A 13,051-nucleotide genomic window follows, 5' to 3' on the forward strand; every position below is an offset into this window, starting at 1 on the left:
GGAATTAAAAACTCAAAGGACGTCAAAAATATTATGTAAAGGAGAGGACAAGCCTGAACATGAATTATGTATATATACCCAATTCAAATGATAAACATGCCAGAAAGCCAAAAACGCCTTTAAAAGAAGAAAAACCTATTTTCGTACCTCTGTGTCTGAAAGTCGTTGTTGCACATGTTTGGTTCTATTAATAAGCTGCTCATCCATTTCAATGTCACTACCTCCACTTTGATGTGTATCGCTATTATCACTGCTTTGAGGACTAGCTGCAGGTGACCCTATATAAAATATATTTTTTATTTTTACTTCTAATTTACATTAACATGGACTTAACAAAATGACATTATCATCTGACTCCTTGACCTAGTTACCAAAGCTTTATGCTAAGTAGCCAAAATTAAAATCTCTAAATATGTTAACATTTGCTCATGATTTCTAAAAATGTAACAGATTTCAATTAAAAGTCAAGATGTTTATAGTTTTAAGAAAAATGGGTAACACGAATATGTTAAAGGTTTACATCTCCTCAAAATGAACTTTATGACTGATACAAATATATCATTATATAAAATCAATGAACTCTAGAAAAATCACTAAAACAAAACTAAGTCATGTTGCCATGAATTTCTAACGCTCAACTTACAAGGTGATGGAGCTGTTCTTCTGAGCTCTTCTTCCTCTGAAGGAAAAGGAAAAAACAAGAGAAAAACATTCTAAGTGACTGAGCTTCTTTGGGACAGTGTATCAGTTGTTTATATTATATAATCAACAAGATACAGGCAGAGAAACCTGCAATAAGGTCAAGTCTCCACCACCTGCAGTAGTTGTTGAGGGTGCCTGCACAGAAAAGCCTAAGAGAGGGGTAGTATACGCTGCCAGGAGACAAAAACTGAGTTCAAGTAACGTTTCAGAAAGCCCTTGAAAGCTATATACGTAAAAAAAAAAAAATACCCACTGGCCGGGTGCAGCGGCTCACGCCTGTAACCCCAGCACTTTGGGAGGCCAAGGCAGGCGAATCACGAGGTCAGGAGATCGAGACCATCCTGGCTAACATGGTGAAACCTCGTCTCTACTAAAAATACAAAAAAATTAGCCAGGCGTGGTGGCAGGCGCCTCTAGTCACAGCTACTCGGGAGGCTGAGGCAGGAGAATGACCTGAACGCAGGAGGCAGAGCTTGCATTGAGCCAAGATCACGCCACTGCACTCCAGCCTGGGCAACAGAGCAAGACTCCATCTCAAAAAAAAAAAACCCACAAAGCACCCAACATGGCAGAAAACTCTGAAGCAGAAAACACAAAAAGATAACTGAATCATTATGTTCCACTCTTAAATTTTTAAAACAAAACTTGTTTACAAAATGAAATCCCCAAAGCCTTTGTTTAAAACAAAGATAATCAAAGCTGAGAAAATCCAGTAACTACAAAGACTTTATCACTATCCTTCACTTAAAAGGTAAACCAAAACACGAACTAATCACAGTATTAATCCTTTTGTATGTACTCTTCCACCCATCCCACACTTATTTTAAAATAAAGATTGAACTGAATATATAAGCAGAAAACACTTCAAATCTGAGTGAGAAGCTCTCAACAATTTCCTTCAAAAACATGACACTACTAACCTTTCTTATTTCCAATGGGAATATTAGTATTTAATAAAGATGCAAAAGAACTCTGTTTAGATAACTGAGCCTTAGCTGCTAGTGCATTATTCCACAGTGCTTTAATTAACATGGATGCCAAGTACAATGTCTAAAAAAAGAGAGGGAGAGATTAAAGTTGGAGAATTCCAGGCAACACTAACAAATTTAATATCATTTTTGTCAAACTGAAATGCCAAGCCAATAAAATGAAAGTTAAATTATCTGAATCACAAAGAAATTTTCACTTTACGAGAAAAAAAAAAAAAACCTATCATTATGTTTTGAATGTATTACCTGTTCAGTATGAACACTTGGCTCAAGAGCTGAGACCAGATTAAGTAGATGTCTAAGTGGTACCGGATCCAAGTTCTTGATGAGTGAAGGAAATAAGTCATGTATATACCGACTACAATGTTTCAACTAGAAAATCAAGTTAGAGAGAATGGTCAAAAATAATTGCCCAACACATGCAGATTACCTGATATAAAAACAGCTTGAAAGTCAAAAATTTGGCCAGTACACTAATATTTTTTAATATAATGGTAAAATGCTAATTATCCAAGATGATGAACGGCAGTGCATAAAATAGCAAAAATAAATTCATCTAAACAGAAATTAAACTTAACCAAACAAATGACAAGCTGAATTTCCTAATTACAAGAGGGAAGGCTGGGTGTGGTGGCTGATGCCTGTAATTCCAATACTTTGGGAGGTTGAGTTCGCAGGACAGCTTGAGCCCAGGAGTCTCAGATCAGCCTGGGCAACATAGCAAGACCTTACCTCTATAAAAAGTACATTTTAAAATTAGCTGGGTGCTGAGGTGCACACCTGTGGTCCCAGCTACATAGGCGGCTATGGTGGGAAGATCTCTTGATACCAAAGGAATTAATTTACATGTCATAATACAAAAATAAGTTAAATAGTAAATTAAAATAAGACAACAAATTACACTTACGAGAAAAAAGTAAATTATCCCAGCTATGCCAGATTTCTCTTATTAAATCTTTATAAAGTATTTATATAATGCTTTTATTTCACTAGAGTACACAACAGAAACCCTGACAAAGATCTATGAAACAATAAACCATGAGATACAAAGACTTCTTTGTTATAATAAACACAAACATGTAAATTCATGAAGGACAATATTTATGAAGATATAAACACTAAATATTACATCATGTAAAATAAAAGCATTTTACAGCCATCAAGTTGCTAACTACTAAATCAAGATATGGTAATAAACAGAAGATTAGACAAGTAATTTCCAATTTGAGGGCTGTCAAATGTAAAGTTTCCTACTTTTAATACATAAAAAGTCTATTAAAATATAGATTTTATTCAAAAACACTGATTTTTATGTTTTGTAGGCATACACATGAATTCTCTTCTGCTGCTTCTCTTTCAGGGTAAATATGCACAACCTAATACTGAAATATAAGGTGAAATACATGTAAGAAAACCTAATACTGGAGGAATTCTATCTTGGTGAGGTTTCTTATAAATTACACTATGTGCTTCTACTACTATTTACTTTAACATCATTAGATATTCATTTAAAAAACAATGGTAGTACTTCAATACTACAAACAGTATTTGATTTTAAGGAGAAGTGAATACCAGTAAGTTTAACACTTTCATAGGTCTTGACTAAGAATGTTAATTTAAATATAGTATTAAATAACATTACAGATTAAAATATGCAGGTTAAGTATCCCCTATCTGAAATGCTTGGAAGCAGAAGTGTTTCAGATTTTGGATGTTTCCACACTTTGGAGTATCTGCATTATATACTTACCAGTTGAAGATCTCTTAATTCAAAACTCCAAAATCTGAAATGTTCCAATGAGTACTTCCTTTGAGCACCATGTTGGCACTCAGATCTCAAACTTTGTAGCAGTTCAAATTTTAGAGTTTTGGATTAGGAATTCTCAATCTGTACTAACAGTTTTCTCTACTTTTTGCCAACAAGTAACTCATATATACTTTTTCTACTTAAAACATGATAAAAACACGTATATACATATGTTTATATATATATGTATGTATATAAACCACATTATATATTACACGTAATGTATAATAAACTTCTGATTTTCTGCCAATTTAACCATTAATATAATGAAATTTCCATAATATACTTAATTTTGATAATCAAATATCTTGTTGGGGTTTTGAGGGATTAATCTGCCACTTGGTTATTTTTGTTTTGTTTTATATAGAGAGATGAAGTCTCATGATATTGCCCAGTCTAATTTTAAAACGCCTAAGCTCAAGTGATCCTCTTGCCTCAGCCTCCTCAACTGTGGAAATTACAGGAATGAGGCACTGAGCTTATTTTTAAGTAACAAGATCCTTGAGAAGAAAAAAAAAGAAAAATCATAAAATCCTGTAACTGAGGGAAAAAAAAAAAAAAACAAATCCACTCTTTCAAATGTGTACATTATTTAATTCCAAAATACAGAAAAAGTATTATTAAGAATGCGTGGTGGTGGCAGCAGCAGAGGAGGAGAAAGAGGACAAAGAGGAGGAGGAAGATAAGGAGGATGAAGAAACAAAGGATGACGAAGAAGACAAAGAAGACAGATGAAAACAAAGACGAAGATAAAACAGAAAAGGATATCAGAGAAGATGGGAGAATAGAAAACGCCAGGAATCTATTTCTATACCAAGACAAAAAAAAAAAAAAAGAATCAGATGTAAGTATCCTGGAACTCTAGAGTCAATCTGAATTTCTACACTTACCAATTTCAGCTTCCAATGCCATAGCTGCTACTGCTACCCATTTCTGACACGCATATTCCCAACCTGCCCATGCAATGACAGGCAGCTATGGAGACAGCAATACAGGTTTCTGGTACAGTTTCTGGACACAGGTGGGCAATAAGAACCATGTCCCCCAACATTAAGATTCTCTGTTCTGACAGCTAGCTGACTGCTAATTCTGACTGATAAGGTGCAGGCACTGAGGCTGGCTGCCATTGTTTCAACACAAACCACCTGAAATGATTACTAGAGGTCTTGGAGTTGCACTTGTTTTTTGGGGAACAAAACCAAAAAGGAAACAACAACAAGTCCACAGAAAATACACCTGAAGTCCACCTGATGCACTTCCTAGATGATTTTTTTTTTGAGACAGTCTTGCTCTGTCAACCAGGCTGGAGTGCAGTGGTGCGATCTCAGCTCACTGCAACCAGCACCTGCCAGGTTCAAGTGATTCTCCTGCCTCAGCCTCTTGAGTAGCTGGAACCATAGGCGTGCGCCACCACACCCAGCTAGTTTTGTGGGGTTTTTTGTTTTGTTTTTGTATTTTTAGTGAAGACAGGGTTTTGCCATGTTGGCCAGGCTGGTCTTGAACTTCTGACCTCAAGTGATCCACCTGCCTCGGCCTCCCAAAGTGCTACAACTACAGGTGTGAGCCACCATGCCCAGCCACTAGACAAAGATTTTAAATAACTTTATCTCAAAGATAATAAAAGAGTAAAGACAGGAAAACAATGCATGAACAAAATGAGAATATCAGCAAAGGAACAGAAATTATAAAAAGGAATCAAAAAAATTATGGAAACGAAAAGCACAAGAACAGAAATGAACAATACACTTCACTACAGAAGGATTCAAAGGCAGCTCTGAGCAAGCAGAAAAAAGAATCAGCATACCTGAAAGTAGGACAACTGAAATTATCAAGTCTGAGGAAAAGAAGAAAAATGAATAGCCTAAAGGACCTGTGGGATACCATGAAGCAGAGCAACACATTCATTTTGGAAATCCTAGAATGCAAAGAAAAATGGAAAGACAGAATACTTAAATAATAATTAAATACAACCCAATTTGATGAAAGATATGAATCTACAAATCCAAGATGTTCAACACACTCCAAGAAGGATACACTCAAAAAGACCTCTATCAATACACAATGCAATCAGAATATAGGAAGCCAAAGACGAAAATCCCAAAAACCACAAGTAACTTGTCACATACAAGAGATCCTCAATAAGACTATCAGCGAATTACTCTTCCAAAAACTTAGAGGCCAGAAGCAATGAGTTGATATATTCAAACGGCTAAAATAAAAATCTTGCAATAAGAATTCTAAATTCAGCAAAACTGTCCTTCAAAAATTAGGGCTGAAATTAAGACATTCACAGAAAAAAGCTGAAGGAGTTTGTGACACTTATACCTGCCCCATAAAAATTGCTAAAAGGCAGTTTCCCAGTGTGCTTCCAGCCACTAAATGGGAGAAGAGGACACAAGATGGTAGCAGCCACAAACTCTAGCTCCAGCCTCCCACCACTGCTCAATGACCTGGTTAGCACTGGGGCAGCCAGAGCTGAAATGACCTGGCTGAGACAGCCTGAGTTGAAAGGGTGGCTCTTTTTTCACAACCAGCCAAATGACTCAGAAAACCCAGGATGCTTGAGGAAAAAGTGTTCACGATGTTGGGTTGGGCAACATGTGGAGGAACTGAAAGCCTGGAGCCTAGGGCCCAGGAATTGAGGAAATGTGAGGCTGGGGCTCAGAGGTGCTCACACTGAGGCAGACCCTTGGGTGATCAGCTAGTTGCCAGAGTGCTTCAAGGACCTTGGCCCCAAGCTCACCTCCAACTCCTGAGTACTTGGTGCTCTTGTGGAGCACCGTACCAAGTCCCATGCTATATAAGTTTGCTGGGACCAGCCCAATCTCAAGAGCCCCACATCCCTCTGTTGTTGCTGTATCCCCCATGCGGCACCTGTCTGTCTCCTGCAGGACAGGCACTCCCCGAGGAGAGGGACAGCAGCAATGAACGATCTCTATGTTCTCTGACCAGCATGAAACCAGCACAAACAGGTATTAGTAATTGTTGGAAAGAACCCTTTTCATGTGTTCAAAAGTTCTGGAGAATAATGGAATGATTTAATTTGGTCTTTGAGTAGGGTACAAGATGAATAAATATGAATTGTCTTGCAAAGAGAAAAAAAACGAGACAAATGCTAACAAGAGTCCTTCCAGTTGAAATAAGATATCTGATAAATACATAGGCAATTATTACAGACAGTATGGAAATTTTAGTTTATAACTCTACTTTTTATTTTTCACATGATTTAAAAAATAAAAAGAATTATTATTAACCTGCCTTACTGGGCACACAATATACCAAGTTGCAATTTGTGACAGCAGTAATAAAAATGGAGGGATGGAGTTATTAGGAGCAGAGTTTTTACATGGCATTGAAGTTAAGCTGGTATAAATTGAAATTAGACTGTTATACCTTTAGGACGTTAAATGTAATCTCCATATTAAATACAAAAGAAAATTAAAAGGAAATCAAGCTGTTTCACTACAAAAACAACAACAACAACAACAAAAAACCACCACCACCAAAACAACTAAACATACAAAAAAGGCAGTAATGGAAGAAAGGAGGGAGAAAACCACTATAAGACATAGAGAAAAGAAAAGGCAAAATAACACAAGTCTGTCCCTCTTTATGAGTATTTTAAATGCAAATGGTTAACTCTCCAATCAAAAGAAAAAGACAGAATTGATATTTTTCAAACACTTGATCCAATTGTCTTTAAGAGGTTTGTTTTATATCCAAAGACACAAAAACGTTGAATGTGAAAGGACAGAAAAAGATATTCCATGCAAATAGCAAGCAAAAGCAAGCTGGGCTGGCTATACTAATATCAAATAAGACACAATCCAAATTGCAAAAAGGTTACCAGAAAAAACAAATGGAATTATCATTTAATCCAGTAATATGATTCCCAGGTGTATGTCTAAAAGAATTCAAAGCAAGATCTCAGAGAGTTATCTGTACTCCCATGATCACTACAGCGTTATTCCTAACAGCCAGGATGTAAAAGCAGCCCAAATGTCCATCAACAGATGAATGAATTAAAAAAAAAAAAAAGTGCTACAGGCCAGGCATGGTGGCTCATGCCTGTAATCCCAGCACTTTGGGAAGCCAAGACAGGTTTATCACTTGAGCCCAGGAGCTCAAGACTAGCCGGGTCAACACGGCAAAACCCTGTCTCTACTAAAAAAATACAAAACTTAGCCAGGTATGGTGGGCATGTGCCCACAGTCCCATCTACTTCAGAGGCTGAAGTGGGAGGATGGCTTAAGCCTGGAAGGTCAAGGTTGCAGTGGGCCATAATTGTGCCACAGCACTCCAGCCTGAGTGAAAGAACAAGACCGTGTCTCAAAGAAAATTTAGAGAGTGTGTGTGTGTGTGTGCGCGCGCGCGCGCGTGCGCAAAGCAGTATTATTCATCCTTAAAAAGGAAGAAAATGCTGACACATGCCACAACACAGATGGATGTTGAAGAGATTAGGCTGAGTGAAATAAGCCAGTCACAAAAGGACAAATATTTAATGATTCCACTTATATCAGAAACCTAGAGTACTCAAAATCATGGAAACACAAAGCAGAATAGAGGTTACCCAAGGCTGATGAGAGGGGGAAATGAGGAGAGTTGTTGTTCAATGGGTATAGAGTTTCAGTTTTGCAATGTAAGTTCTAGAGATCTATTGCACAATGTGAATAGACTTAACACTAGTGAACTACACACTTAAAAATGATCAAAGGGGATAAACTGCATTTTTTCAAACCACAGTTTAAAATGTTTTCATACGTTTACCAAAGATAAAGAAAAACTTTAGTAATAAAAGATTCAAAATACCAAGAAGATATGATCATAAACATTATGAAGACTGGAAGAAATAGAGAAATAAAAAGTTCCACAATAATAGTTGGAGACTTCAATATCCAATTTTCAATAAAGAGAATAACCATAAACAAGGACATAGAGAATCTGAATAACACAATAAGCCAAACAGACCTAGGAGGCATATACAGAACACTTCATACAACAGCAGCAGAAAACACATTTTTCTCAAGTACATGTGGGACATGTTCCAAGATAGACTGGATGCTAGACCACAAGTCTCAACAGATATTAAAATACAGATAATCATACTAAAATATTTCTCTACCCACAGCAGGAAGAAGCTAAAAATCAATACCAGAAGGAAAACTGGAAAGCTCACAAATTTGTAGAAATTAACACATTCAAACAGCCAAAGGATCAAAAAAGGAATCATAAGGGAAATTAGAAAATATTTACAGATAAAATACAACAAAAAATAGAATGCAGAAAGAACAACGTTCAGAGGAAAATTTATACATGAAAACTTATGTTTACAAATGTAAATGTGAATTTAAAAAAAAATCTCAATTCAACAACCAAACTTCACAACTTAGGGAAGGAACTACAAGAGAAATAATTAAACCTAAAGCTAGTAGAAGGAAGACAATGATCAGAGATAAATAAAATAAAGAATATGAAAATAGTAGAGAAAGCTGGTCAGATGCAGTTCATGCCTGTTGTAATACTCTCAATTTGAGAGGCCAAGGAGGGGAGACTGTTTTACACCAGAAGTTCAAGACCAACCTGAACAACACAGTGAAATCCTTTCTCTACAAAAAATATTTAAAAATTAGCCAGGAGTGGTGGCACAAGCCTGTAGTCCTAGCTCCTTGAGAGGCTAAGGCAGAAGGACTGCCTGAGCCCAGGAGGTTAAGATTACAGCACTGCACTCTAGCTTGGGCAACAGAGCAAGAAATTCTCTCTTTAAAAAACTGTTAAGAATGGGCCAGGCACAGTGGCTCACATCTGTAATCCCAGCACTTTGGGAGGTCAAGGCAGGTGGATCACATGAGGTTGTGAGTTTGAGAACAGCCTGGCTAACATGGCGAAATCCTGTCTCTACTAAAAATACAAAAAATTTGCTGGGTGTGGTGGCACATGACTGTAGTCCCAGCTACTCAGGAGGCTGAGACAGGAGAATCATTTGAACCTGGGATGCAGAAGCTGCAGTGAACCAAGATCACACCAAGGCACTCCAGCCTGGGCAAGACAGACAGATAGTCCGTCTCAAAAAAAAAAAGAATGTTAATAGAGAAAACTAACAACACCAAAGGAGGGTTTGTTAAAGGACTTTATAAATGACAACCCTTTAGACTATGGGGAAAAAAAAAAAAAGACATAAAGAACTAAAAGCTGCAATGAAAACGAGGGCATTCATACTAAACTTACAGTTCTAAAAAAATTATGAGATATTATAACTAATTGTACACCAGAAAATTAGACAACCTGTAAGACTCCTTTCATGATAAAAACTCTCAGAAAACTAAAAGAAAAAAAAATCCTCAACATGACAAGGGGTACTTATAGAAAACCCATAGGCAATATCATACTCAATGATGAATGATATATTTCTAAGATCAGAACAAGACAAGGATGCCCATATTTACCACTGCTACTTAACACTGTACTGAACTTCTAGCCAGAGCTATTAGACAAAAGAATGAAAGGCATCCAAATGAGAAAGGAAGATGTAAAACTATCTCTGACTGCAAATGACATAATCATATATATAGAAAATCCTAAAGAATCCACAGAAGAACTACTAAGCTGAGAAGCAAATTCACAAAGTTGCAAGGAACAAGGTCCAAATGCAAAAATCAGCTATATTTCTACACACTAGAAATGAACAATCTGAAAAGAAAATTAAGAAAGTAACAGAATTTTCAATAGCATGTAAAAGAATACTTAGGAACAAATCTAACCAAAGAAGGTGAAGTTTTGTATACTGAAGACTACAAAACACTGCTAACATAAATTAAAAACCTAAATAAAGAGAAAGACATTCATGTTAATGGATAGGAAGACTTATATTGTTAAGATATTAATATTGCCTCCCAAGTGATCCACTGAGTCAATGCAATACCTATTCTTTTTTACAAAACTAGAAAAGCTGGTCCTCAAATTCATACAGAATTGCAAGGGACTCTAAATAGCCAACAGTCTGAAAAAGATGACTTTGAAACCTGCAAAAAGGAAAAAAAAAAAAGAAAAAACAAAAAGCAACAGTAGTAATTAAACAGTATGGTACTGATGTAAGGACACACATGTAGGCCAATGGAGTAGAATGAAGATTCCAAAAATAAACCTTCACATGAAAAAGGTCAACTGACTTTCAATCAAGGTTTCCAAGACCATTTAATGGGGGAAAGGGCAGTTTTTTCAACAAATGGTGTTAGGAAAACTGAATATTTACATGTAAAAAGAATAAAGTTTAATCTTTACCTTACACCATATATAACAACTCAAAGCACATCAAATACTTAAAAGAAAAATCTTTTAAAAAACCCTTAGAAGAAAAAGGTAAGGATTGTAATCTTCATGACATTGGATTTTAAAATTATTTCATGGGTATGACACCAAAAATAGTCAACAATAACAACAAAGATATGTTAGACTTCATCAAAATTAAAAACTTTCGTGCATCAAAGGACACTAAAAGAATGAAAATAAACGATAGATCACACAGCAAAAAATAAAGAAGCATCTGACAAAATTCAACAACCATTCATAATAAAAATGCTCAAAAGAACAGGCATAGAAGGAACTTACCTCAACATAAGAGAGGCCATATATGAAAAGCCCACAGTTTTGTTTTCGGTTTTTTTTTGGGGGGGGACAGAGTCTCGCTCTGTCACGCAGCCTAATGTGCAGTGGTGCGATCTCAGCTCACTGCAACCTCTGCCTCCCAGGTTCAAGCAATTCTCCTCCCAAGTAGCCTCCCAAGTAGCTGGGACTACAGGCGCCCACCACCACACCCAGCTAATTTTTGTATTTTTAGTAGATATGGGGTTTCACTATGTTGGCAGGGCTGGTCCCAAACTCCTGACCTCGTGATCCACCTGCCTCGGATTCCCAAAATGCTGGGATAACAGGTGTTAGCCAGCATGCCTGACCCGCTTTTCTTTCATATATAAAGCACATAAATAACAGCATAATCAATAGGGAAAAACTGAAAGCTTTTCCTCTAAGATCTGGGACAGGCAAGGATGCCCCAGTATCACCACTCCTATTCAATTTAATACTGAAATTCCAAGAGAGGACTTAAGGAATAAAAAGGACTCCACATAGAAAACAGGAAGAAAAATTATCTTTTTACAAATGATCATATATATGTAGAAAAACTTTACGACTCCATAACAATAAAAAACTGTTAGAACTAATAGTGAATACAGTAGAGTTGCTGGATCCAAATTAACATACAAAAATCAGTGGCATTTTTAAGTACAAACAGGCTATCTGAAAAGGCAATTAAGAAAACAGTCCCATTTACCATAGCAACAAAAGCATTTTATAATATTTAGAAATCAACTTAGCCAAATAAGTAAAAGAGTTGTACATTGAAAATTATAAAACACTGAAGGAAATTAAGGAAGACACAGATAAATAAAAAGACATTCTAGCATTCATGCACTGAAAGAAAAATACCATAAAAGTCCATACTACCCAAAGTGATCTATAGAGTCGACACAATCCCTATCAAAATCTCAATGGCAGTCTTTTGTTTCAAGACAGGGTCTCACTTTGTCAGCCAGGCTGGAGTACAGTGGCACGATCTTGGCTCATTGTAGCCTCAACGTCCTGGGCCCAAGCAATCCTCCACCTTGGCCTCCCAAGTAGCTGGGACTACAGGGATGTACCACCATGTCCAACTAGTTTTTAGTATTTTTGGTAGAGACAGGGTTTCAGCATGTTGCCCAGGCTAGACGCGAACTTCTGAGCTCAAGCTATCCACCCTCCTTGGCCTGCCCAAAGTGCTGAGATTAATAGGCGTGCTCTACCACACCCGGCCTCAAAGGCATCCCTTACAAAAATAGAAAAAACAATCCTAAAATTCATACAGAACCACAAGAGGCCCCAAATAGCAAAAAACAATCTTGAGTAAGAATACAGCTGGAGGTATCACACTTTTTAATTCCAAAATACACTACATGACTACAGTAATCAAAACAATATGAGCCAGGTGCAGTTGCTCACACATGTAATCTCAACATTCTGGGAGGCTGAGGCAGGAGGATTGCTTGAGGCCAGAAGTTTGAGACCTGCCTGGGCAAAAGAGCAAGACCCAGTCTCTACAAAACAACTTAAAAAAATTAAAAATTAGCTGGGCATGGTGGCATGCTCTTGCAGTCCTAGCTATTTTGAGAAGCTGAGGCAGGAAGATCACTTCAGTGCAGGAAGTTGAGGCTGCAATGAGCTATGACTGAACCACTGCACTCCAACCTGGACAACAGAGCAAGACCCTGTACATTAAAAATATATACTATATATGGTACTGGCATAAAAATAGACACATGAATCCACAGAACGAATAAAAACCCCAGAAATAAATCCATGCATCTACAATCAACTGATCTTCCAGAAGGATGCCAAGAACATGTGATAGGGAAAGGACAGTCCCTTCAACAAAAGGTGATGGAAAAACCTGATATCCACATACAGAATGACATTGGATCCTTATCTTATACCACATACAAAATGAACTCAAAATGAATTAAAA

The 13,051-nt window shown here is 36.9% G+C and overlaps 1 protein-coding gene across 4 annotated transcripts in view; it reads right to left on the reverse strand.

Moving 5' to 3' along the window:
• The window catches only part of USP34 (ubiquitin specific peptidase 34), a 291,540-nt gene that overhangs the window by 164,064 nt on the left and 114,425 nt on the right, over window positions 1-13,051 (reverse strand). For all 4 annotated transcript variants that reach the window (XR_002734953.2, XM_023228313.2, XM_023228311.2 and 1 more), the window contains exons 11-14: window positions 1,938-2,063; window positions 1,623-1,752; window positions 644-679; window positions 148-278 (exon numbers count right to left, since the gene is read on the reverse strand). Coding sequence is in view for 3 of the 4 variants with exons in the window: in XM_023228313.2 (XP_023084081.1) it covers window positions 148-278; window positions 644-679; window positions 1,623-1,752; window positions 1,938-2,063 (423 nt within the window). In the remaining variant the exon portion in view is untranslated. The remainder of the gene's footprint in view (window positions 1-147; window positions 279-643; window positions 680-1,622; window positions 1,753-1,937; window positions 2,064-13,051) is intronic.

Source organism: Piliocolobus tephrosceles, chromosome 15 (assembly GCF_002776525.5).
Source record: "Piliocolobus tephrosceles isolate RC106 chromosome 15, ASM277652v3, whole genome shotgun sequence".
Lineage (NCBI taxonomy): Eukaryota > Metazoa > Chordata > Mammalia > Primates > Cercopithecidae > Piliocolobus > Piliocolobus tephrosceles.